The sequence below is a fragment of the Leiobunum rupestre genome, chromosome 2 (genome assembly GCF_980474605.1).
Source record: "Leiobunum rupestre chromosome 2, qqLeiRupe1.1.hap1, whole genome shotgun sequence".
Taxonomy (NCBI): domain Eukaryota; kingdom Metazoa; phylum Arthropoda; class Arachnida; order Opiliones; family Sclerosomatidae; genus Leiobunum; species Leiobunum rupestre.
In genome coordinates, this window is record NC_143385.1 from 19,609,613 (window position 1) to 19,633,955 (window position 24,343).

Below are 24,343 nucleotides of genomic sequence, written 5' to 3' on the forward strand. Positions count from 1 at the left end.
ATTTTACTAGCCAAATTTGTTCGCCCATTGTTGGATAATTACGGCAAAGATCTTACTGACCTAAAGCAAGGTGTAAAGAAATTTAATTCCAAACCACTTCATCATTTAAAATATAAATTTTTACATTGTGACATTTTCAAACTAAAGAGACCTGAACTTGTTTTTTAAAATAGTTTTTAAATAACTTGCTTAATTTTTGAGACCTGTAATAAACATTGTGACCTGATTTTATCCCAAATAAATATATCGCCACTGCAGTGATATCAAATTATGTTGAATTATTTTTCTTCTAAACTTAAGCCATATTATTTTTTATATTTAATAAAATAGAAATTTAATAAATTATAGTATTATCATAATAGTTTGTACTATTATTTGTATTAAGATTATATAATACTTTATTATCCAATACATTTTTGTCTTTGTTTTTTAACCCTAATTTTGAATTAAGCGCCTTTTTTATCCCCAGATATGCGCCATCTAGCGGCAGTTTTGAAACCGTTACTGATACCCCCTTCTTTTTTTTACCCACAGGCCTAGTATTAGAGAAGGCAGTGCTCTAAATAACGTAGGCCTAAAACAAAAGAACACAATATTTTTCTGAAGATAAAAGTATCCATCTTCGTCTTTTAGTTAAATAAAATCATAAGTATATAATATTGTTACATAAAAGTAACACTTCATATTCTCAACGTGTTAAAGTTTAACTGGGGGCTATTCACAAGACAGACTACATTTCGGGCTTCGTCACCGTTTTACAACCACTTGTTAACGTTTCACACGTAGCCTTTGACAGCGTTTCGCTAAGGGGAGATTTTCCTCTTCTGATGACGTCATTCCGTTACTAGCTCTCAGTAAAAAATTCCCCAACATGACAAACAATATTATTGACTATTAATTAAACCAGTCGAGGCTGGCAATGTCCCACTTGCTTTGTCTCCATTTTATCAAGAAAATCGTAAAAGTAACTGCACAGGATTAATATAATGGCCAAAAGTGTCAAAATTAGTTTCTATATTTTTGCATGGACATATATTGACTAAAGCAAGAGGTACGAACTCACTGGTCTGTTCTTTCGTCTTTGGTATTATAAAGTAAAAGGATAGCGGTAGTGTTACCGACGAGTGGATTAAAATAAATAAGGTCTTCCTAAGTTCTTGTGGCAGTTATCAAACGACGATTTTTCTTCTTTTCAACAACATTTCGTTCTCAATGTAAACGCTCTTTTCTTCCAACGTTTACTTCTTTAAAAACAAAGTTCAAAGAAGAACGTTGGTTTTTAGGTCACTGTTATTATAAACCATACTTTCAGAGGAATTATGCAAAGCTTCGGTATCCAAGCGAAAACATAAGCAAAGTAAGAAGAAAGATATAGTACGCAGCTCTCATAAAATAAAAAAAAGTAACGGTAAGATAACATTTACCCATTTCCATACATGAGAGTGTTAAGATTCTGTAATTCTGCTTGTTATGCAGATTTTCAAGAAAATGTAATTTTAAATAAAATCCAAATAGGTCTTTCTTTAAAACAAACATTGCTACTCTTGAATGGTTAAGTTAGTCTCCAATTTATAGAATATATTTATAATGTCGTTTTAAAAGTACCTGAGACTCTCATTTTGTCACCAACCTCAAGTTCATGCACGAGACTTTGACCGAGTTTCTGGACGACTGCTCTTACAGAGAAACCTGCATCCGATCATCATATGACCAAATGCGAAGACAGATCTAAAGCCAGCCAGCAAAATAAGAACATCAAGCTCGACCTTGACCTGAGGATGACTGCTGATGGCAACAAATTCATTGGTTAGCATAGTATTGAAAAATATTTTCGAGGGCTTAATTATCTTTAGCAACTACTACTATTAAAGACTTATAATTCAAAGACCATTATCTCAGTTATAAATAACAGAATATTTAGACTACGTTAATTTTAAAAGTACGTTTCGCTTTATTTAGTAAAAGAATAACGAAAACTAATAATATTATAAAAATAGGAAAAATAGGTGCTTCACAGCCAATCATGTGGTATTCCCTGTGATCAAGAAGCGACCGGACCAGATTGGGAGGGGATGGGTATACATAGTAAGTGCGGTTTTGCTATATCCAATTTGTTTTATAAAAAATAAATACAACTTTCCATCAGTTTAACAACATCATTGTAGAAATAGTGCGGGAACTTAAGGGTTTCTTTTTTAAGTCTTTATACATAATGTATCAATTTCCCCATAGTTTCCTTGTACGGGACATTTTATACAAGGAAAAAACACGCGAATAACTCGACAAACAATTTTTTCTTATTTTTATCGTTTCTCAAGTGCACCTTTTTTCTGAGTGGGGCTAAGATTTTCCTTTTCATAAGTTGCTTATTCATAGCCACAGAAGCATATATATATTACGAATATGTTTTGCAATGAATTTGACTCTTGGTCCCGTTTATTTCAGCAACAGTTTGAAAATTGGATATTTAATCTTAAGACTAGTTTCCCATTCGGTTATTTATTTGCGGGAATAGATTATCACAGACACAGTATGGCTCGTAGAAAGTTTATATCGAAAGATATGGTCTCTGATATTGTTTTTCGCAGTGAAATTTAATCTCAGGGAAAGTATAACTTTGAGATATATAGTCTCAAGGATAAAAGTCCCAAAGATAGATTAACTTGGAAAAAGTTTGACTTGTAAATATGGATTATGGTCAAGATGGTAATTAATTCGGGGTAAAACAGTTGGAGTTAAGTAGTCTTGAAGATAGTTTTCCCAAAGCTGTTTTGATGATATTTTCACCCAGAGGACAGTTCGTCGCGGTCATATATACCCTCAAGGTTATGGGGATTTTTATTTACCTAGGATATAGTTGGCCTCAGAATTGTTTCCTGGAGAAATTTTTCGCTTTAGGAAAGTTGATCCAGTGGTTATTTAATCTTAAATATGTTTTATTACGATGCTGAATAGTTTCGGAATTTCTTAATCTTGGTAATTACTAGTGTCAAACATAGTCTTAAACTTTAAGAAATAAAATAATTTTTCCTTACCGGTTGTGAATTGGCCGTTTACGTCGAATAATAAAGTTTTTATTATTTTAAATAGCAACGTCACTTTCAATTTTTTATTTATATAATTTTACTTTTATCACAGTCTTAGCAACAAAGCGTTGCAAAATTATAGTTTTCCTTGGGTATAGGTTTTGGGAAGGATAGTTAGGTGTGTTACACCTCGGCCACCCTTACCCTTGGGTTTCAGACTTCGACGTTAGTTCAGGCATTATAAAGAAATATTAACAAAATTATGTAAAAATTAAGTTATTTTCATTAAATAAATGTTTAACCTTTACAATTGATAGAGACAATTGTACATAAGATAAATTAAAACCACAACACCCACTTCTTGTACAATAAAAGTCAAACTTTTATTGTACAAGAAGTGGGTGTTGTGTGTTTTTTTTTGACATCCACACATCGGTGTCGACCCAAGGCCTTAGACACCAGCACTCAATATCTGATTAATCAGGGCGAGATATGTGTAACGGCCACGCCAACGGGGGGATACGTGGGGACAGGGGTGGGGACACCCGTGGCGGAAGTATGCCGACCAATCGTTGGGGAATTGGTGGTCGTCCTCACACGGCCATCCACAAACTCTGCCTCCCGGACGCCTGGGATAACAGGAGTGAGCCACTACACCCGGCGGGTGTTGTGGTTTTAATTTAATGTTTAACCTCCCTGATGAATGTAGGGTGGTCTGCCCTAATTTCCGCCGTTGGTTCGTTTATTATTATATATTTTTCTATTGGTTATTTTTCTTGTTATATTTCGTCTATGGAAAGTGTTGATAATGTGGGAGAGAATTCATGTCTACGATTCTTTATTTGCATTGATTTTTATCGACTTCGTTGGGTTGTCGTCATGAGCCCATGCAGTGTTTATTAGTGATTGCACTTATAGTTTTTGTTTTCGCTTTAAATTTGATTTCCGTTATGTTAAATTGTTTAAGACCTTTAATGCAATAGGTTGGTTTTTGTCTTTAAAATATGTTTTCGCACGTATAAATTACGTTTCGTGAGCGTTCTAATAATTGTAAATTTTGTATTTTCTATTTCTCATATTTGTTGCTTTTTTGTTTTGGGTCTAAAGTTGGTTTTCTGTTCTATTGATATTTAAAATGTGTAAAAGGCAATAACTTCTGTAATATTTTTTATAATTATAATAAAAAATATTCTACTGATTGCGATAGCACCGGGATCATGTTTTTTAGGTCGACGCTTTGAATATGGTGCAATATCGTTGGGTGCCGTGTCCAGTAGTTAATACGCCCAAGAGTAAATTCTTCTGAGGAGAGGTTTATTTTAGCAAGCTTGCCAACTTGTTTTATTTAAACATCAATGATTTATTTTAGACCATCGATTTTCGAAGCGCAGCATTTTTTATTGGTTCTCTATCTCAAAGATTACATTTCCATTAATCCAAGTATCGAATTACATCGAGTAGATTTTAAAAGAGATATTTTTTTACATAAATATAAGATTCAATCGTCTTCTCAGACACCCAAAGGCATGAACGTTTTGGGTTAGATTAGGCTCCGTATTAAAGAAATAATATTTCTTTCAAAATGTACTTTAAACTACTTTTCGCCATAGTGTTATCGCATTTGCTACTTCCAACAGAAGCAAACGATTTCTCGTCGTTACTTATCCAGAAAAGAACAGATGCATTCAGGAAAGAGTTCGAGTCCTCATGCGATCACAACGCGAACTGTTCCATGGTCGCTGTGTTTGCGGCAGAGATATGCGCGCAACCGACGTCCTCCCCTTTTTGTCAATCAGACTGCAAGTTCCTCATACGAAGACTGTCTCAATTGGCCACCAACCTCAAGGTGATCGACGACGCACTGACCGAGTTGACGGACGACTGCTCTTACAAAGACATACCGCAGCCTGACCATGCTCCAAACAAATGCCATGATACGACTGAAGGATGCGAACAAAATAAAAACTACAAACTTGAGCTTGACCTAAGAATGACTCCTGACGGGAAAATGGTCATTGGGAACTCAAATGTGAGCGTAGTAATGCATTAAATATCTTTAGTGCTCTTTACAAAATATATCCCTTATTCAAGAGAGACAATTTAAAAGACGTTAGATGAATAACACTAAATTTTTACATCCCTTATTAGAATAACAATTCATTATTTAATAATTTTAAATTCCATATGTGAATTAATAATAATCCTTGTTTTAAAGTATTAATTGATATGTACGATGATTTTAAATAGTGTATTAGAATTAATACCGTAACTTTATAAGCCACTTATAGGGGAGACCTATTCTTATTGGTTGCAATTTTTCGAAATATGACTAATGGCTTTCATTTCATCCAGATTCAAAATACAGATGAAGGGGTGGAAAAGTTTAGCGCAAATGCAACAGAAACCGAGGTGAATGTTTTGTCGCAAATGCATGTTTTCCTAAAACTAGAGCAAAACTCTATAAACATGTATTAACTTAAAGTAAAAGTAATTACCTCTTATTGCACATTAAATACATAGTTTTATTTTAAAACGGGAAAACTAATTTCGTTATTCTATGCATTTATTGTAAAATAATGACTAATACATTTTAGTTATTATTATTATTTTTACGATATTTTATGTTAGAGTGACACTTGTAGCTTAATTAATTAAACTTGTATTAAATAATGTAAAATTTGAGATATTGACGACTCAAGTTCCAAGGTGGATTCAGAGTATGAAATGTATTTGCCTTAGAACACCAAGAATGAGCCACTCGCGAGTGAACCTGGGAACGAAGTTAACATCGAAAGCCACGAACCGTCGAGATGCTCTGTTGGAGAAAGTGAGACGATTTTAGCGGGAGAAGTGTCCACAGCTCCTTGCGACTCGGTTTACGGAGAACGATACGGAGGAAAGGCTATTCAGTTTTGTACTCAGTCGGGGGTACTCTTACAGGTAAGGTCACTTTGCCTGTTCATTTTAATTCATATCTCAACTGGAAAGAATGTGATAACAGTAATGATATTAATAAAAAAGTAGCTTATCTCTATAGACCAATGAAATCACTCATATAGAGATATCATTTTAGCTAAAACTGAGCTATAAGCTTAAATAGCTTTCACTACCATTATCGCAAGCTTCGTCGTCTCTAGCCCTAAAGACGACAGAATATAATTTTTGAAATAATCAACATATAGTTTGTGGGGCGGTTTCGATAACCACTGGGCTAAAATAAACCAAAAAATTGGACCCTTTCTAATTTTAGTCGCTTAAAATCCTGTATTGTTTTACCTATTCTATTCTATTACATTTTCTTTCCGATAACTGTCTTAGTTTTACACCTTAAGCTTTTATCTTTGCACATAGATTCTGAATAAATTGTAGACGTGACTCTTGAAATTAAGTATCAATCATTGCTTTTATAGTGAAGGTTAAGTGCTAGGCTTAATAATACATAACGTTGCAATAATTTACGTAGTTTTTATTGAAATGTACATCATAGAATTTCTTTGACATTCCAACTATATGTATGTTATAAACAGGTAATCAGTAGTACGTGGCTTTACATCACTCACGATCTCATTATTAATTAGTTTTTATAAATCAAGTGTAGTGATACTACGTGATATTTAAATTTTTGATAACGATATTATTAACAGAGCTCTGCTTTGTGCATCGAACCGGAATACGCCCCTTTCCATTTTTCACCGAGGGCCAGAGGACCAATGAGAACTGAGCCACTTCGGGGAACAGTGGATTTGACGAAATACAAAAAAGACATCGAAACCGCTTCGAAGGTTCTCGGAAAGGTAAAAGACGCTTTGGGCAACAAGAAACTGCAAGATTTCCTTCCAATCGCCAAGAACATCGCTAGCGTTCTGGGTCCTGTCGGAATTGCCTTCCAAGTGGTTCTTTTTTTCATTCCGGACGGACCAGACGAGAAACACGAAGCTATCATGTCCAGCCTCAGAGTAAGCCGATTTTCATAACATGCATTTAAATTTATAAACACTGACGTCGTGAGTTCTGAGTTCTGCCTTATCTTCCCTTCCGCCAAATTAAAAATTAGCAACCTCGAAAATGTCAAATAAAACCAATAGTAAATTCCTTTCTTCGTTGACGAATATAAAATGCCTCATGAGCGTAAGTTAACATAAACAACCACACATTAGGATATAACTGCTTACACAGACGTTGCTAACCATTTGTAAATATAGCGGAAACTCTTTAATAACCTTGTGATTTTATGAAGACAGAATCGAGGATTTACTAGAGGCAATCAGATGTTGATAGGTTTCGGGCGTTGTTTAAATTTTTTTCACAAGTAGGGCCGCCTTCCTACCGCACTTTAATATATTAAAGCTGTCCGCTCGTTCAATATTAAATCTGCACAACAGCTGAAAGTTAAATTTAAAAACATCTGCTATTTCTTCACTTGGCGGATATTAAGGAAGATGGCGCTATATTTCCTAAGGTCGAAAAGTTTGACACCCTTTTTTATTATTCTTTTTAGATTCTGGAAGAAAATACGGAATTAATTTTACGCAAAATTAACAAACTAGAGTTTGTAATTCGCAAAGAATTGCAAGACAGCAAAATAACAGACATGATCGTTCAATTACAAAACGTGGAGTCGAGCTTTAAGAGATACGCTTCCAATCCGACAACTGGTATGAAGCAAGACATTTACAAAGCATGTGGAAAGATTTCGGGAAGTTCCCTGGTGGAGTACTTTTTATATATTTTCAACAGCAGATCGTTGATGGATCTCGCCCAAATGTACGATTTCCATCGCAATGAATTTCTGGAGGAGCTGGGAAACGTCGCCCTTGTCAACAGGTAAGCAGACAAAAGTGTTTCGTTTAAGGGGCAAAAAATCGTGTATCTTAAAACCCTTTGAAGTACTTAGTTCGTTTTTTGCATATTAAAGTCCCGAAACGTTTCTTAACAATGGAATTAAAGAAAAGCAGAATTTTTAATATTTTAGGGGCGGTTCTACATATTTATGGGTTTTGCAATGAGCAGTAGAACGACTGAGTCACGTGACATACAGAGATAAAATACCTCATATTCGTCCTAAATGGTCCAAATGATTATGTAGACCTTTAAATTGATTTAGAGCGTGAGGATAGCGAAGACTTATTTTTGAGGAACGATATTTTTTTAAGTCAACTTGAAAATGTTGCAAGATAGCTTCCTCCGCTTCTCCGTGTTTGCTGCCTTTTTTTACCAAAATACAGTTTGAAAAAGGTATATATTTTCGGGGTCGTTGCTATTTACCCCCAACTTTCGGGGGCAATGAGCATCGACCGCGCGGATCAAGCTATTTACCCCCAATAGCCAGGCTAAGCAATTTCGGGGGTAATTAGTCTGTTCCGCGCTATCGTTGCTAATTACCCTCGACTTTCAAAGATCGTGTATTCCCGTGGGTAAATAGCTTCAACCGCGCGATCGAAACTATTTTACCCTGGCTTGAAAAAAGTCTAGAATATCGGGGGCAAATAGTAGTATCAGGCGAAAAAGGCTAATTTTCCCCATAAATTTTGGTTTTTACTGTTTCGGTGGTAAATAGTTTTGGCAGAGTGTAGTATGCAATCTACACCCAAAAGTCGGGGCTTGGCTTTTTAGCGGTAAATAGTTTATATTATTTATATTACGTGAAATTAGAACCAATTTCATCTCCATTTTATTATTGATTTTCTATCCAGTGATAGGGGTTGTATATAAAGGCCAAAATTTGATATTATATATTTAGTTGACAAAGGATTAATTATAGATAACATGATTTTTTTGGTTCGTCTTGTCATGGTTTTATATTTATTAAAAGAGACAATTAGGGTAGTCTATAAAAGTCTAAATGTAACATAATTCAAACCGAAGACATATCATATTTCGTGATATTTTTGTAACACCTTTTTTAAAACACATTGAAAGAGGTAGTTTATTAAGGTAGCAATGTTATGTTACGTATATATAGCAGAAATTTCACTTTTATGATTATTTGTTTGTTTTTCTGCGGTATAACCTTTTTATTGAGGAAAATAAGGCAGTTTATTTTAGTTAAAATGTTACATTTATATTACCTTCATAAAGTAGAAATGTCACATTTCCTGATATTTGATATCTCTATAGCCCCTGGAAGTAGGCTGCAAGAAGCGCAAAACCAAGCAGCAGGGACTTTAAATACTGTTAAAGTTTACTTTTTTACGCTGGTTACCTCGATTTGTTTACAAAGTTCTTTTTTACCTATAACACAAACCCAAACCCTGCTGTTTGGTTTTGCGTATTCTTTTGAAACACCCTGTATATAAGATAAAAGATTTACTTTATGGAACGATTTTGTGTACGCGACAGTTTGATTCTTTTTTTCTGATCACACGTTTGAATAGTATCGCTCGAGCACCCCCTCAAAATATCACCGCCAAACCCCTCTCAAAATATGCGGCTGCATTATCACCTTCACGTGCACACTCTTATAAACGTTCCTCGATTTCCGCAATATATCCCTATTGTCAGATCTTTCAAAATTTCGGTTTATCAGCTTTAGATCACCTGTACGTTCAATGACAAATGATTTTTCGCTTAGATTTCCATAACTTCAACTTATTTACTTCTGATAACCCCTACATAGAGCAACGTGACGACTATCTGGACTTATTAACTTTCATTTATTTATTTTTGTCAACAACTACGTAAAGCGATTGGATTTTTATTTGGGTAAATTTCCATAAGTTTTTTTAATTACTCCTGATCACACGGTGAAATAGTATCGCCAAAGCACCCACTTAAAATAGAAACGCACAAATATCCCTTCAAAAAATACCCAAACACCTGCTCAAACACCGAAAATACGTTAAGTACCATAACATAACATAATTAATATAACATTTCAGTCTTTATAGACAAACCGTTATTGCTTCTCTGAAAATTGTATACCACAGACAGACAAACAATGAATAATAAAGGAAGTTGGGATTACTGCTATTTAGGGTAGGCCCTCAATGGGTCGGAGTGTGAAATAACTGGTGGCCTTACCGGGGAGTCGGGGTCCAGCTCTTGTAACCCATAAGGGCGGTGGCGCACTGGGAGATGTTAGCTTCGATCAAATGGTCCTATCTCCACCTCCGACTTCGGTCAGGTTTGGGCTGGATACTCAGCTTCGGCTCAGGCTAACGGAGAGGGTCCTGGCAAACTGGTTGCCTCGGCGGATTGGGTAGCCTTATATGCGGGCACGGCGGTCCTGTTCCTCGGCCTTTTGAACCCACACCGGGATCTCCGGTGCCAGCTGTGCCGGGTTACTTGGACTGCTGTGTGCTCGTCGTTCCCCTTTAGGCGCTCTCTCCAAATGGTTTGACTCCTTACCTGTGTAGGTGGGGTGTCGGCTGGAGTTGCTACAGCATCCACTCTTAATCCCACTGCTGTGTGCGAAGTGCGGATTGGTCCACCCATTGCTGCACCTTCTGCTGGGTTGAGTGGCTCGCGTCAAAGGTGCGACCATCAGTAGTAGGGTACTACTACCCATGCTGGATTTGTCACCTGTCCGGGCTAGGGGGACGCTGGCGTAGGGCACTATGATGATCGGCCTCCGGTGGTATGGTATCTGTTACTAGGTACCCCGGGCTATAAATTCTAACACACTGCTATTTAGAGTAATAATAAAAATGTTGGGAATTTATGGACTACCCCTATTTATCTCTTTAAAAAGGTGAAACCCCAGACAGACAATTAAATAATTACAGATGATGAAGTTTCTTCTGTTGAATGTAATAACCATTATTAATTTCCATTCTAATAGCAATTATAATGAAAAGTTTCGAACTTTATGGACTTCCCTAATTATTGGCACAAATTATCACTGAAAACGACAGCCCCATTTTTCGGGGGTAAATAGCATGATACGCGTGGCGAACTTTTCTTTCCCACCGAAACTGAGATATCAATCATTTTGGGGGTGCAAATTACCGGCAACATTCGATGTTACTATTTATCCCCTACATTCTGGGCTTCATTCTGGTTGGGGTGAAACAGCTTTTTACGCGCGGTGTAAGATAATTAAGCCCGAGCACTTAAAGTTGGGGGTAAATAGCAACCATGGCGCGGAACAAACTATTAACCATCGAGATTGCGTATCTCCGACTTACGGGGGTAAAAGATCTGCCCGCTATTTACCACCGAAAGGCGAGGGTAAATAGCCATAATCCAAGCCTCAACTATTTACCCCCGAAAGTTGGGGTAAAAAGTCTGGCCGCACGGTCATTGCTACTTACCCCCCGAAAATAGAGGGTAACTGTACATGTTTTAGAATTCTTAACTTAAAATAATGTTTTATGTAAATATTTAAAAGGCCCTAATATTTTAAATTTTAGCGCATAAAGAAATAATTTTGTATTTAAATAGCCACATTATTCACATCTGTAGCTTATTAATTTTCATTTGGTTATATTTAAAATAATTTGTTTCGTTATTATTTTGCTTTCAGTATTCGCGCCATGTCGGCTGAGCTGAAATGTTTCGCGATGGAAGCTGGAGTTAAAAATGACGACATTCAACACATGGCGAAAGACCTCGAACCGAAACTGGTAACGATTACCCAAAAGATAAAAGAAGCCTACGACAACGTCATTCCAAAGTACGCCATTAGCAAACAGTTGGAAAATGACGTGAAAGACTTACTCCAGATCGGCGGAAGTAATGCAGAGTTAGCTCCCAAAATAAGATCTTTTTTGGAAAAATCTTACGATTATTATACTTTCGGCGTCGTTGTGCAGATGGAGGCGGAGGAATACAAATTTCGCGGAATTAATACCAACTGCTGGGTTTGCGTTGGCACCAACATTCCCGGAGCATTATACGTTAAGAATTATCGCGGCAAAAATGTCATGGTCATTTATTCCAATATCGAGCGCTGCATTCCCACAAACGCGCTAAATTACCTTGACTCAATTATCCTCGATTACGAGCCGTGGAAATTATTCCGGGGGTCCAAAGATACTCAAGACATGTCAAGCGCAGTTTGGAGAAAATACGGATCTTCAAGCTCGGACCGTAGCAAACGGAGGTCAGATGAACCGTTCAGCGCAATGATTCTAGCTAAAAACCTCTACATCGAGTATACTTCTCAAGCACCCTCCAACGCTATCGGTATTTGGTTTGGTCCTTATTACTACAAATTTTTCTACACCTGTTAAAATGAACTTTGAAAATAATAGAATTGTCAATAATCACTTTCATGTTCTATGTTACTGAGCGCTGCCAAAAACAGTTGTCATTTATCATTTTAAATTGTACACGGAACTAGATTGTTTGGCGTTGTTAACGTTCCTTGTTAAAGAACAATAAAAATAAAATAATTTACATAAATGTAACACTTCCTATTCTTCACAAGTTTAACTAAGAGCTAATAACAAGACAGACTGCATAACGGGCTTCATTTGAGTTCGCTTGCTAACGAGTCACAATTAGCCTTTGACAGCGTCTCGCTAGCGGGATAATTTCTTATTGTGATGACGTCACTCCGTTACTAGCTCTCAGTGAAATGGTCCCCAAAGTTACCAACTTATGAAACAATATTATAGTTATATGAAGAACGCTTAGTACGTTCTTAGCAAATACAATCGAAATTACATAGCACTGGACTATTCGGTGTCATCATATTTTATGCGGTCATTATAGTTTTGTTTAAAATTGTATACCAATTTTTGCTGAAAACTTTTTAAGTAATTTACAATTTAAAATTAACTGAAATGTTCTTCAGCTTATCTCAATATATTATCGTGTGAGTGTTCAAGTTGCTAATAGTTGCTTGATTTTAGAGCAAACACGCTGAAGACCCGAGTCGCCCCCAGCTATACCTCTAAAGCCGCATTTACACTATCCAACTTTAGTCACCTGACTATGTCTGTCTGAGTGGTCAGCCCGACTAGTCAGGTCAGCTTTCGCGTTCATACTATCCAACTCGTCAGCTTGGTGTTGGATGCGTTTTTTCGGGTAGTTTAGTTGGAACGTTAGACGCATGAGGTCGTTTCTATATCATTTACCAATCAGAGAAAGGAAATTTAGCTCAATATTGTGGCTGGTTAAATTTATTGTTTTGAGTGATAGTAAACATGGAGTCTAATGAAAAAGATAAAATTGCTATATGAGGTATTGTTTTGATACAGGCTCTTTTTGTTTAGGAGGCATTATTGTCTCAAGCCTAGCTAAACACACACAGGCTTCTATATGCTTTTCAGTATTCCTTGGCAATAAAACATTTCACAATTATATTAATTATGTTATATTTAATTTTCAGTGACGCGTAACTGTATCCGTGGTTCTGCGGTAGAACGCTCACCTGCCGTTCAAGAGGGCTCGGGTTCGAATCCCGGCCGATTAAAAAGTTATACTACACCCAATGACAAAAAGAGGGCGCTTTTGGAAAAACCTTTTCCCTGATTCTAAGAAACTGGGTACGCAGTGATTACCCTTTGCCCCGAAAATGCGAACGCGTACGCAGGCCTGACAAACAGACACGGTGGTTGTATAACCCCTCCTAGGGTACAAAGTCCCCTCGGAGAGGTAAAAATGGAAAGAAATAGTTATAAAACTAACAGTTTCATTTACTATCAAAATTTCTCCACACAAGGATCAATACCTCGATAGGCCAGAGTTATTTATGGGCCGAACATGATTTCCTATGGGAATCGATAGTACACTGGAAGGCAGGAAAAAATATAACTTTTTGTTCACTTTTTGAAAAAAAGACAATTATTTTCCAGGTTTTTCATGCCCAAGATTCAGTATTAGGGAGGCTAGCGGCATTATTCTTATTGTCAACAATAATTTATTAACACATTAAAAATGCAATACTTTACAAGTTTTACTCGGCAGTAAATAAGAGTATACCAATGGCTTTCCTTCATTGTCTCATTTCTGACATAAGCTTTCATTGGCTGGGATGTTCCTGAGCTAGCAACCCTGTCACAAAATTCCAAAATAAAATGGTGGACCGCGATGTCGCCTTAAACTAGTTAAAACTTTTCGGTTTTTAAAAACGTTTTATTTATAAATCAATTTGGTTGAGATGTATTTATTTAATTGAAAATTATTATTACTTAACAATTGTATTAACGTTAATTATTTAAAATTTAAACTAATGTTTAGAACTTTAGGGTGAGTTTTAATATTAATTTGAAATTCGCGCAACAAAGATTGTAGAATTATACGCCATTTGATGGCCTCCTAGGATGTAGTAGGATAAACATTATTTCAGCTCAGGGGCCTTGTAATTTTTTGAAAAGTAGAAACTCTGACTAACTTGCTATTGAATTAAAAATTTAGAATATAAAACTGTTAAGGTATTTTGTGAAAATAATTCTGTTAAATTTGCAGTTGAAAAGCCAGGACCGTTCTTCAGTTTTAATATTTTTTAGACTGGAAATGAATTAGTGACAGGCTGAACTCATTTGACCCCATTTTTTGTTAACATTGTGAGGTCTCAGTAGTTAGTTTCTAATTTCAGGATTTCTGGTAAATTTACAGCAGTAAAATTAACGAGCCGAGTCCTATTCTTCAGTTAAAATTGATTTTATAGGAGAAATGAAGTTATTTAGTGAACGAGTGATACTAATGGATAGTACCATTGCTAAGGAAGCAAAGTACTTGTACACTGTGGCCCACAAAATGCTTTATTTTTTCAAAAAAATTCCACTCGTTCTTTAATTAACTAATTTAGAGACTGAAAAAATTACTTGATTAAATTATGTTTTTTCCAACTGTAAATGTAACTGAATTCTTTAAATTGTTTTTTAAAAACACGACCGAATCTGGTAAATTTTAGTTGGAGAATGCATGAATCAAGTATTGAAGTTAATGATTTGGTTGTGCAAAGTGAAATTTACTAAATTTAAAAAATTTTGATAACTACACATTTGGAAAGGCACGAATCAAGAATTATTATTGTGAAATTTATGATATCTCTGTCGCTCCTACCTTTAATTGATAAAATTTTAAGAATTCTTATGAAATTGAAACTCTAGTCTTCAACATTATTTATATTGCTTCTTTACATTTTGGCTTGAATCAAAGTGTAGGATCTGTCATTAACAAAACTAACATTTCTTACTATAAAGTGAAAAGTTAAAAAACTTCTAAAAAAAACTGGAAATGACAATTATATGAAATGTTTATTCAAAGGGACCTACAAATAACGATATTAAGTTATTGATTATTGGATCTTTAACTTATGGCTTATATTTACAAAAATAATTTATACGATACATATGCCCTGTATGGCAGGGAAAAGAGCCAGATATTAATTTAAAATTCTTTCATCAAAGCAGTTTAAAGGTAATTTATGGGGGGGGGGGGGGTGAGTTGGGACCTAGAAAGGTACAGATATTTCTTTAGATTTTAAGAGATATTTTTTGCAATTACTTTCAAAAGCCAAATATATTTTATTACATTTCATCAATTTTCCTCTCCTTTTCACAAATTGATATTCATATTTATCAGATGGAAATGTATATATTTTAAAACCCTTTCCTTCAATTTGAGCCTTGAAACTGTAACAGGAAACTGATAAAACATTAAAATGCAAAGTATTAAGTGTAAGTTGACCATTTAATTTGTTGCAACTCACCAAAGAAAATACACTATTATATCAGTATAAATGTTTTGTAATCTACCTAATCAAGAAAATTATCAACTACATAGCCCCTAATTTGATGATTAATTTAGTATTGATCTCCACCCATTGAGATGTGAGAGACTGCAACTATATAAGGGGAATGTTATGTTTTCCAGTAATAAAAAGAAAAAGTAATAATCAGCTAGGCTAATACCCAAGGCACCACCTTAGGCCTAAGTCATCATGCGACCTTTGAAGCCCTTAATTCAGGTGGCCGGGTTAAAATGCGTAGGAGGGTGGTGGAAAACCTGCATGCCACGAGATCGAGCCAACAGCTCCCTACACTAACTATTTCCGTTAACCTAGTCAAGTTCTTATGGAAGGGGAAACCGAAGAACTCGGGGGGAAACCCCTTAAACCAGTGGGGAGATAACTTGCAAACTCAACGCAGGAGTTGTTCCGAGTTTCACCCAGTGCCACAAGCTGGGATCGAACCCGGCTCCTCTTGCTGCGAGGCCAGATGGGTCATTCCACGTCAAGTCGACAACTCATGAAACCATCGGTCGGCCGAATCAAATGAAATTTAAACCACCTAAACTAGGGACAAAACCATGTGGAAATTGAAATTTTGGGTGATAATCGATGCAGCGGTTGCGTAACTAGAGCCTTTCGAAAATAAGTAACTTTTTCAAACTCTTGAAAAGTTCATTTTCACACCCTCAAACATTTTAAATAATAAATTGAAGAATATTTCGATGATTACTATGAATCTCTCGATTTTAGGGTAACATATAGCGCTGATTTCGAAAACATTGATTATTATTTTCTAAATATTACCGTTTTATTATACCAAGTTAAAACTGCGTGATTTTTAATCAACGGGGGGTCATTTTCGATGGCCAAGTTCGTGATGAGGGCAAACTTCGATTTTGGATTTTAGACATTCATAATAATGCTCTTAAAATAAGCTTTAATTTGATGTACTACACTTTATGTCTTAACGATTTCTAATAGGCGAAATGTTAGATCAAAGTCAGTAATAAATTATTGAAATTTTCAAAAATATTTTATTTTAAAAAATTAAAAAGATAACATCGCATCGTATTACATCGCATTTCATCGAAGTACATTGCATCGCATTACATCTGTTATGTTCCAACTAATTACAGCATGACATTTACGAGAGTAAAGGTAGTTGATTGATGAATGAGTGGGTTGGACAACATTTGTTATTATTATTACTGGAAAAATAAAATTCAATTAAAAAAATACATGAAATAGTTATTTACATGATAAATGACGAGGTAAACAGTTATAGATCGTTCGGTCGACTGCCCAGTTCCAGATCGTGCAGCCGTATTTATACTACGCGTGCTCTAGTGATGCGATAAGAATAGCCACTATGGGTTATCTAGTGTAAACTATAGTCCAGTTGGTTTTTTAGTTCGTTTTTATATACACAACCACCCGTATTCTGCGCTTAAGGCAAGTTGATCGTCATCTTGACTAAGAGCTTTTATTGGGCGGAACGCTGACGACCCCCGCGTTTCACCCCTCTTGATTAAGAGAGTTGATTAGCGGGATCTGAGTGAGTCAAAGTCACATGTTACAGGTTTGCCGGAAGAAATATTTCATTGCCATCTATTTGTACATAACTCAAAGTGCCATTTATTTGGAGAAAAAACCCAAAAACAAATACTGCCATCTACACCGTGACCTCCAAACGTAATTTGACCTTGATTTGACTGCCATCTACAGCGTGACCTCCAAACGTAATTTGACCTTGATTTGACTGCCATCTACAGCGTGACCTACAAACGTAATTTGACCTTGATTTGACTGCCATCTACAGCGTGACCTACAAACGTAATTTGACCTTCAAAGAAGTACCACCGTCCCTGCGCAGTTTTGGATTTCGCAACTCGTTTTTCCCCTGCACTTCGAATGTACTGTACTTAATTGACAAAACATCTTTATCCGTGGGCAGCGATGGTTATTCAGTCACCAACTTCCTGGATTTGTTTAATGCCGTGGCCCATGACATAAGTTGCCAATCCGGGTCCAGTGAGGAGGTTCCTTCCGCTGATACGGCTTTGAACGAACAATGTGAAGAAATTCATTAGAGCTCCATTGCATTGATCACGATGGAGAGACGATTCAAAGTCCTCTTCCAATCAACAAAGAAGCAGCGTCTACTGGTAAGTTGAAATCCATTAGTAACAAATATCTATTACCGTTTGTTCATGAGAACTACCTGCTAAGATGAAACGATATTGATAACCACTACAAGACTCAAATCAGTTTCTGGCTGCTTGGCCTTCATCAGTTGGAGGTAGGGAAACTTCCAGTTGAAGCTTCACCATTTCCTACTTCCATAGCCCCCATCAAAGAAACCTCCTCTGAAACAAATGCTGGGCCGTGCGATGGACGACTTCATGTAAGTCGAGAAGCATATTTGTCGAGATGTTGGAGAAATCCAGGATTTGCTTGCTACGATGGCATACAGCTCGAGCCAGGATTCACCTCAACTTGCTCACTTTTTACAGCAGTTGGTGAAAACTAATGCTCCACGCGAACAGTTGATGCTTTTGAGTAATTTCTTGATAACGACCCTAGGAAGACAGATGCCTTCTGTCAATTAGTGGCCGTAATTACTGGTGTTCCGCTGCAGCCTTCTCAACAACCTGCTACATAAAAATATTTTCTGGTTATAATGCCCGGGGACTTAGGCCTGAACCCAATTGTGTCTTTCATGCAATTGGCGGGATGGATAACCCTGTTATCAAAAACGCGCCATTATTTCTACCTCCGGGGTTGTGTGGAATAATTCAAATGGATTTAGCTTTGAAAGGCGGCAAGTTACCCTTGGCCCGTAATGCACAATTCCACCACTTGCTGTCTTAGTAGTTTCCCCATACCCAGGTAATTATAGCCTTCTGCTCTCTCAACCAATTCTTTTGGCATTACATGTGCAGCCGCAATCCTTCGTACATCAGCGTTGACATAGTTACAGGTGGAAACAATTATTTCACTTAATAGTTTTTGTTATTAATTGGGTTTTTTTACCAGGTGCGACTGGATGTTGGACGTTATTGCTGCTTATGCAATAATGATGCAAATAGCAGCAAGCTGTAATGATACAGCCGGCTTTTCTAGGCTCATAGCACAGATACCCTCCGCTCTCATCTAGGCACCTAAATCTGGATTTCAGGACACCATTCAAACGTTCAATGACGTTCCTTCCTTTAATAAATGACATAAATGTGTGGGAATGACCTCTGAAAAATAAAACTCAGAATTAGTATATTATATGTTGATTAATGCCATTTGCACATACCTTGGTTTCTTCAGCGTACTCTGGTTGTGTGGGAAATGCACACATTCTAACTATAATGGCTTCACTTACTCTTCCTATTGCCCTACTGAGAGATGGTTGGCTCATCCCATTTTCGTAGCTACTTGGTACTACTCGTTGAAACAAACCAGAGCCATAAAACATCAAAGCAGCTAGAACTTCCTGTTCAAGTTATCACGTACCCGCCTACATACTGCTGGTCTAATTCTAAATGAGGCCTTAATATTTAGCAAAAGTTACTTACATCGTCTTTCGGCACTCGATATTGCGCTAAAAACTATCTAATCGGCAGTTCGAACGGATCTCGTCACTGCCTCCTATAAATTTCGTTATCCGCTAAGCCTAATTCCGCAACAGCATCTATAACAGCAACTGCTCCACCACGAGGCATTTTGGAAAATAATGGGGAAAATAGCAAAGACTAAATAAATTTCAAACTTTTGAGTACTGTTGAGAGTCTATGGAAAACATGACGGAAGTTGTGATTTACGTCACCCGAACTCTCTCAGATCCCGCTAATCAACTCTCTTAATCAAGAGGGGTGAAACGCGGGGTCGTCAGCGTTCCGCCCAATGAAAGCTCTTAGTCAAGATGACGTTCAACGTACAGTACCGCCTAGAACCAAGTTCACTAAGCGAGCGCTCGCTTAAAGCGAAGCGGGGGTCTGGCAGCAGCCCTAGCTCATGTTTCCCCCCCATAAGAGCCGCTTTAAGCGAGCGCTCGCTTAGTGAACTTTGTTCTAGGCGGTACTGTACCTTAAGCGCAGAATACGGGTGAATATCTTACGTGAACGCAAAAATTCACCAATAGTCTTGGAACCAATTAATACAGAGACTGAATTTATATAGCAAGCACGCAAACACCGAAACATTTGGCATAATAGCCACTGTGCATGTGCGAAGGTAATGCAAGGAGCAGCATAGCATTGATTGTATGTGGTGATTTTAGAAAATACCTCCATGGTTAGTACAATCATCCTACATGATTCTACTACATTGCAACAAGAATTAAATTAATATGAAATAAAAATTGAGAATTCAATTATTATTAAATACAAATTGAGAATTCAATTATTATTAAATACAAATTAAGAATAGAATTAATATTAAATAAAAATTAAGAATTAAACTAATATTAAACAAACATTAGGAATTGAATTAGTATTAATTAAACACAAAATTAATATTTTAAAATTAGGAATGTAATTAGTATTAATTAAACATTAAATAAAGATTTATAAATTAGGAATGGAATCAGTATTAATTAAACATTAAATCAATATCACATATCGTTATTTTGATACAGTACTCTTTTATTTATCCAACTTTAACATTTCTACCAGGTTTTCATATTTTTCTTTCTAAAGAACGAATAAATAGATACCGATCTGATCTGCTCTTTTCCCCCAGATCAGATATCGCAACTGATATCTGGGAGTCGGTTGGAAGCACTTGTCTAATCGAGTGTTATCTTTTTAATTTTATAAAATAAAATCTTTTTGAAAATGTCGATAATTTATTACTGACTTTTCTCTAATATTTCGCATATTAGAAATCGTTTAGACATAAAGTGTAGTAAATCAAATTAAAGCTTATTTTAAGAGCATTATTATGAATGTCTAAAATCCAATATCGAAGTTTGCCCTCAGCACAAAATTGCTTGTCGAAAATGACCCCCCGTTGAATAAAAATCACAAAGTTTTAAATTGGTATAATAAAACCGTAATATTTGGAAAATAATAATCAATGTTTTAGAAATCAGCGCTATATGTTACCCTAAAATCGAGAGTTTAATAATAATCATCGAAATATTCTTCAATTTATTATTCAAAATGTTTGAGGGTGCGAAAATGAACTCTGATAAAACAGCGGCAGATAGTAGATTCAAAGCTAACCAAGTGCTAATTGGTGAGTTATAATAGTTGGTTATGCTTTATTCTATCTTTTAAACGTTTAACTCGTCTACACTATGTAGCCGTAAGAGGTCAATTTGTTCGCCGTGACGTCGGCAGCTGCACGCGAACCTGACGACGATTTATTCCGTAGCGAAATAATCCAGCTCTGAGAACAATAGGAGATAACAACATTTCCCTCTATTCGCGAAAAACGCTCGCCGTTCGAAAAAGGTAGCTTATTAACGCCACGTCGAAATGATCGGAATAGACCACTCTCGGCGCGGCCAGCGCTAAAGGAAAAAAAAGTCCTCCGCTCGCGTAAGCTAGCCGCGCCGTAAGCGAGGCCGAGGTTACAGAGAACACGCTCTTTGTAACGAGAGCGAACCGCCCCAAAGTGACTTGGCTCTCGCTCGCATTGAAAACCCTCTCTTAAAAATCTACTACTCATGTTCACGCGAACTTAAAGAAGTATTGTCGTTTTCGCTGTTAGCAAGTTAAGTAAAATATATTATTGTTTGCTTACTTTTTAAGTACACGTGATAAGGATAAGATTTTTATCTTAATCTTTAAGCGAGATTATAAATTTATGAACACTCGCATCTTTTGCCCACCTCTGGTTAAGTATCTAAATGTCCGAGTTTAAGTAAAATAAATGAGTCAAATTTAATTGTTTCGGTTTTTTGGTAAAAAAATATTAGATTTAGGTCAACAAATTATAACAATTAACTTTTAAAATTTCTATAAAATAATTTTAATAAGGGTCTGGTCGTGCTTAATACAATGGTATAAACCTTGTCAAAATCAGTTTCATATAATATGATTTGTTAAAGGAAACGTTACACCCCACCCTAAAAATAACATGTTTTAGCTCAAAGTTTTAGAGTATAAAACTAGAAGTAGTAAATAAAGTAAATGTGTTATTTAGTCATCGTCTTCAACGCAGAGTTTGTGAGGATAACTTCAGGAGTCCCCACGACAATGGAAACACATAGCCGAGCAATAGAGACCAGCATTTTAATATCTGTAACGTTCGTTACACCTGGTTTTACAGCTTATTAATTACAAGAGATCATAAGGCGCGCACGGAATTGACTTATGTTCGTCTTCTGCCAACCCCACTATGTCAGTGGCCAACTATTTCGAAGCTACTACTGTACCTTACGATGATATTTTCTTTAAACAGTAATTATAGTTTTAATATATAAATCCAAAATACCTGTAAGTATACCAACTATTAAAGTATGAAGGCGAGCTCCATTTGATGTTGGTGGTAAATCTAACATAAAAGACTTAACAGACAATGACACAGTTACCCAAATATGGTTGTAAGATAAATTTCTGGCTTAATCGTTTTTTTTAATTGTTTTTGGCCATGTGGAGAGAGAGAGAGAGAACAAAGCATTATTCAATGAAACCTTCGCTCCAATCACTAATGCAAAGGAAAAAATGGGGGATAAAATTTCATATTGCGTAATGTGGCATGAAGCCTTTGAAGGGCGAAAAGCCGAGGACATAACATTTGCTATAGCTCGGATCATAGAAATTCAGCCCGAAAAAGCAAGGTTCAAATTCTATTGCGACAATTGCTCAGCTCAAAATAAAAATTGGTGTCTCTTTACATCTATGGTTCAGATGGTAAATAGCAAAAAATTGGCCCACCAAGGGTCACAGCGGATGGTGTGCATGGAAATATTTAAAAAACCAGAAATGTATATGGTTACGACAAATTACTACCCGCCAAAATATTATTGCTAAAGAGCAACATATTGAAAACTTTCGGGAGTGGAAAAGTAAAAAAAAATTACTGTTTTACGAAAATGCCATCGTTAGGTACAGAAGTGGCTTCGAAATAATTGGCCACCGACATAGTGGGGTTGGCAGAAGACGAACATAAGTAAATTCCGTGCGCGCCTTTTGATCTCTTGTAATTAATAATTAAAATGTAAAGTGAGTTGCAACGAAAGCTACAGATGTTAAATTGTTGGTCTGTATTGCTCAGCTATGTGTTTACATTATCGCGGGGACTCCTGCAGTATTCCTCACGCACTCTGCGTTGAAGACGATGACTTACTAAAATATTTTGCTTTATTTACTTCTTCTAGTTTTATACTCTAAAACTTTGAGCTAAAACATTTTATTTTTAGGGTGGGCTGTAACGTTTCCTTTAACAACTCATGCTATATGAAACCGAATTTGACAAGGTCTATACCATTGTTTTAAGGACGACCAGAGCCTAATTAAAATTATTTTATAGAAATTTTTAAAGTTGTTATAATTTGTTGGCCTAAATCTAATACTTTTTTAGCAAAAACCGGAAACAATTACATTTCACTAATTAATTTTACATAAACTCGGACATATAGATAAGACTATAACGCTCATTTTGACACCAAGTATTTCCAGAGATATTTGAAATTCCGGTACGGCAGCCATTTTCCAAGATGGCGCTGAAAGCCGGCGTCGGAGACTTGGGGACTTTTGGAGGTGGTATACGACCCTAATCCTTCTCGATTCTGAAATTTTCGGCTTTAGAATATTTTTTTCACTTCTCGGCCCAAATAATGCATATCTACCCTGGACTAATATATAGTGTAACGAAAATACTAAAATTAAAATTTCTACGCGCGCAATTTGCTCTTGACGCGAGTTTTTTAACACACGGGTCTACGTAACGAAGTACGCAAGGATAACAGTGACCAGCATTTAGAGCAAGGGACCACCGAAGGCAAAACTGAGACAAAGCTTATACAGGATATTCAAATAAAACCAACTTAAAAGATAACAACTGCAAATAGTTAAAAACAAATCTGTCAGGACCTTCAACAGCAGCTGCTAAATGTCCTGTTGGAAATTATAATAGCGATGAACGTTAAAAGCCTGAATATTATTACTAATGTTTTAAAATAATCTTTAAATTCAATTGCTTTTAAACGACAAATACAGGGTCTTTTAAATTGATCGATAAAAACATTTTTCCCAAAAACGACGGGACGGAAAATTGTGACATTTTCAGGTTATATAGGCCTACAACGCGGAGTAATAAATAGAATTAGTAAATTACAGAAAAATCGAAGCATGCTTTTTGTGTTTTAGAAAATTTATTTTTTTCACCTGTAGGTCGCAGACAAAAAGTGTCAATGAGAAAGTTGAAGAGTATAAGAAAAAAAGTAAGAATATAATTAGTTTGGTCAAAATACGGATATTTTTTTCCGAGTTTTGATGGCTTGAAAGAAGACCAATTGGCCGTATATATAGCTTTCTTTTGAATCAAAATAAGCAAATAACCAAAATTTACGTTTGTTGGAATTAAAACTTCTGATTTTCGATGAAAAAACGTGTAATGTTTATTGTTTAAACTTTACAAAAATGGTTCAAAGATTTCGCCGCCCGCTGTGATACACATTTGGGTAGGGTGAAGCATATTTCAATACGAGCTTTGTATCATTTCTGGCATTACAAGACAAAAAGCTTCGAGG

At 36.1% G+C, this 24,343-nt stretch overlaps 1 protein-coding gene across 1 annotated transcript; it reads left to right on the forward strand.

Annotated features, from left to right (window-relative positions):
* The first annotated feature begins 4,608 nt into the window (after nucleotides 1–4,608).
* Nucleotides 4,609–12,342, forward strand: LOC149956305 (uncharacterized). The gene is made up of 6 exons (XM_090166840.1): nucleotides 4,609–5,055; nucleotides 5,379–5,435; nucleotides 5,766–5,966; nucleotides 6,671–6,982; nucleotides 7,525–7,850; nucleotides 11,491–12,342. Exons 1-6 carry the CDS (start codon nucleotides 4,609–4,611, stop codon nucleotides 12,197–12,199), a joined length of 2,052 nt encoding a protein of 683 aa, XP_090022966.1. The 3' UTR covers nucleotides 12,200–12,342.
* Nucleotides 12,343–24,343: the final 12,001 nt, after the last annotated feature.

Coding starts and splice junctions, on each gene's coding strand:
- LOC149956305 (XM_090166840.1), top strand. CDS start 4,609: ATGTACTTTAAACTACTTTTCGCCATAGTGTTATCGCATTTGCTACTT. Junction 5,967..6,670: donor AGTCGGGGGTACTCTTACAG/GTAAGGTCACTT, acceptor TATTATTAACAG/AGCTCTGCTTTGTGCATCGA. Junction 6,983..7,524: donor CTATCATGTCCAGCCTCAGA/GTAAGCCGATTT, acceptor TATTCTTTTTAG/ATTCTGGAAGAAAATACGGA.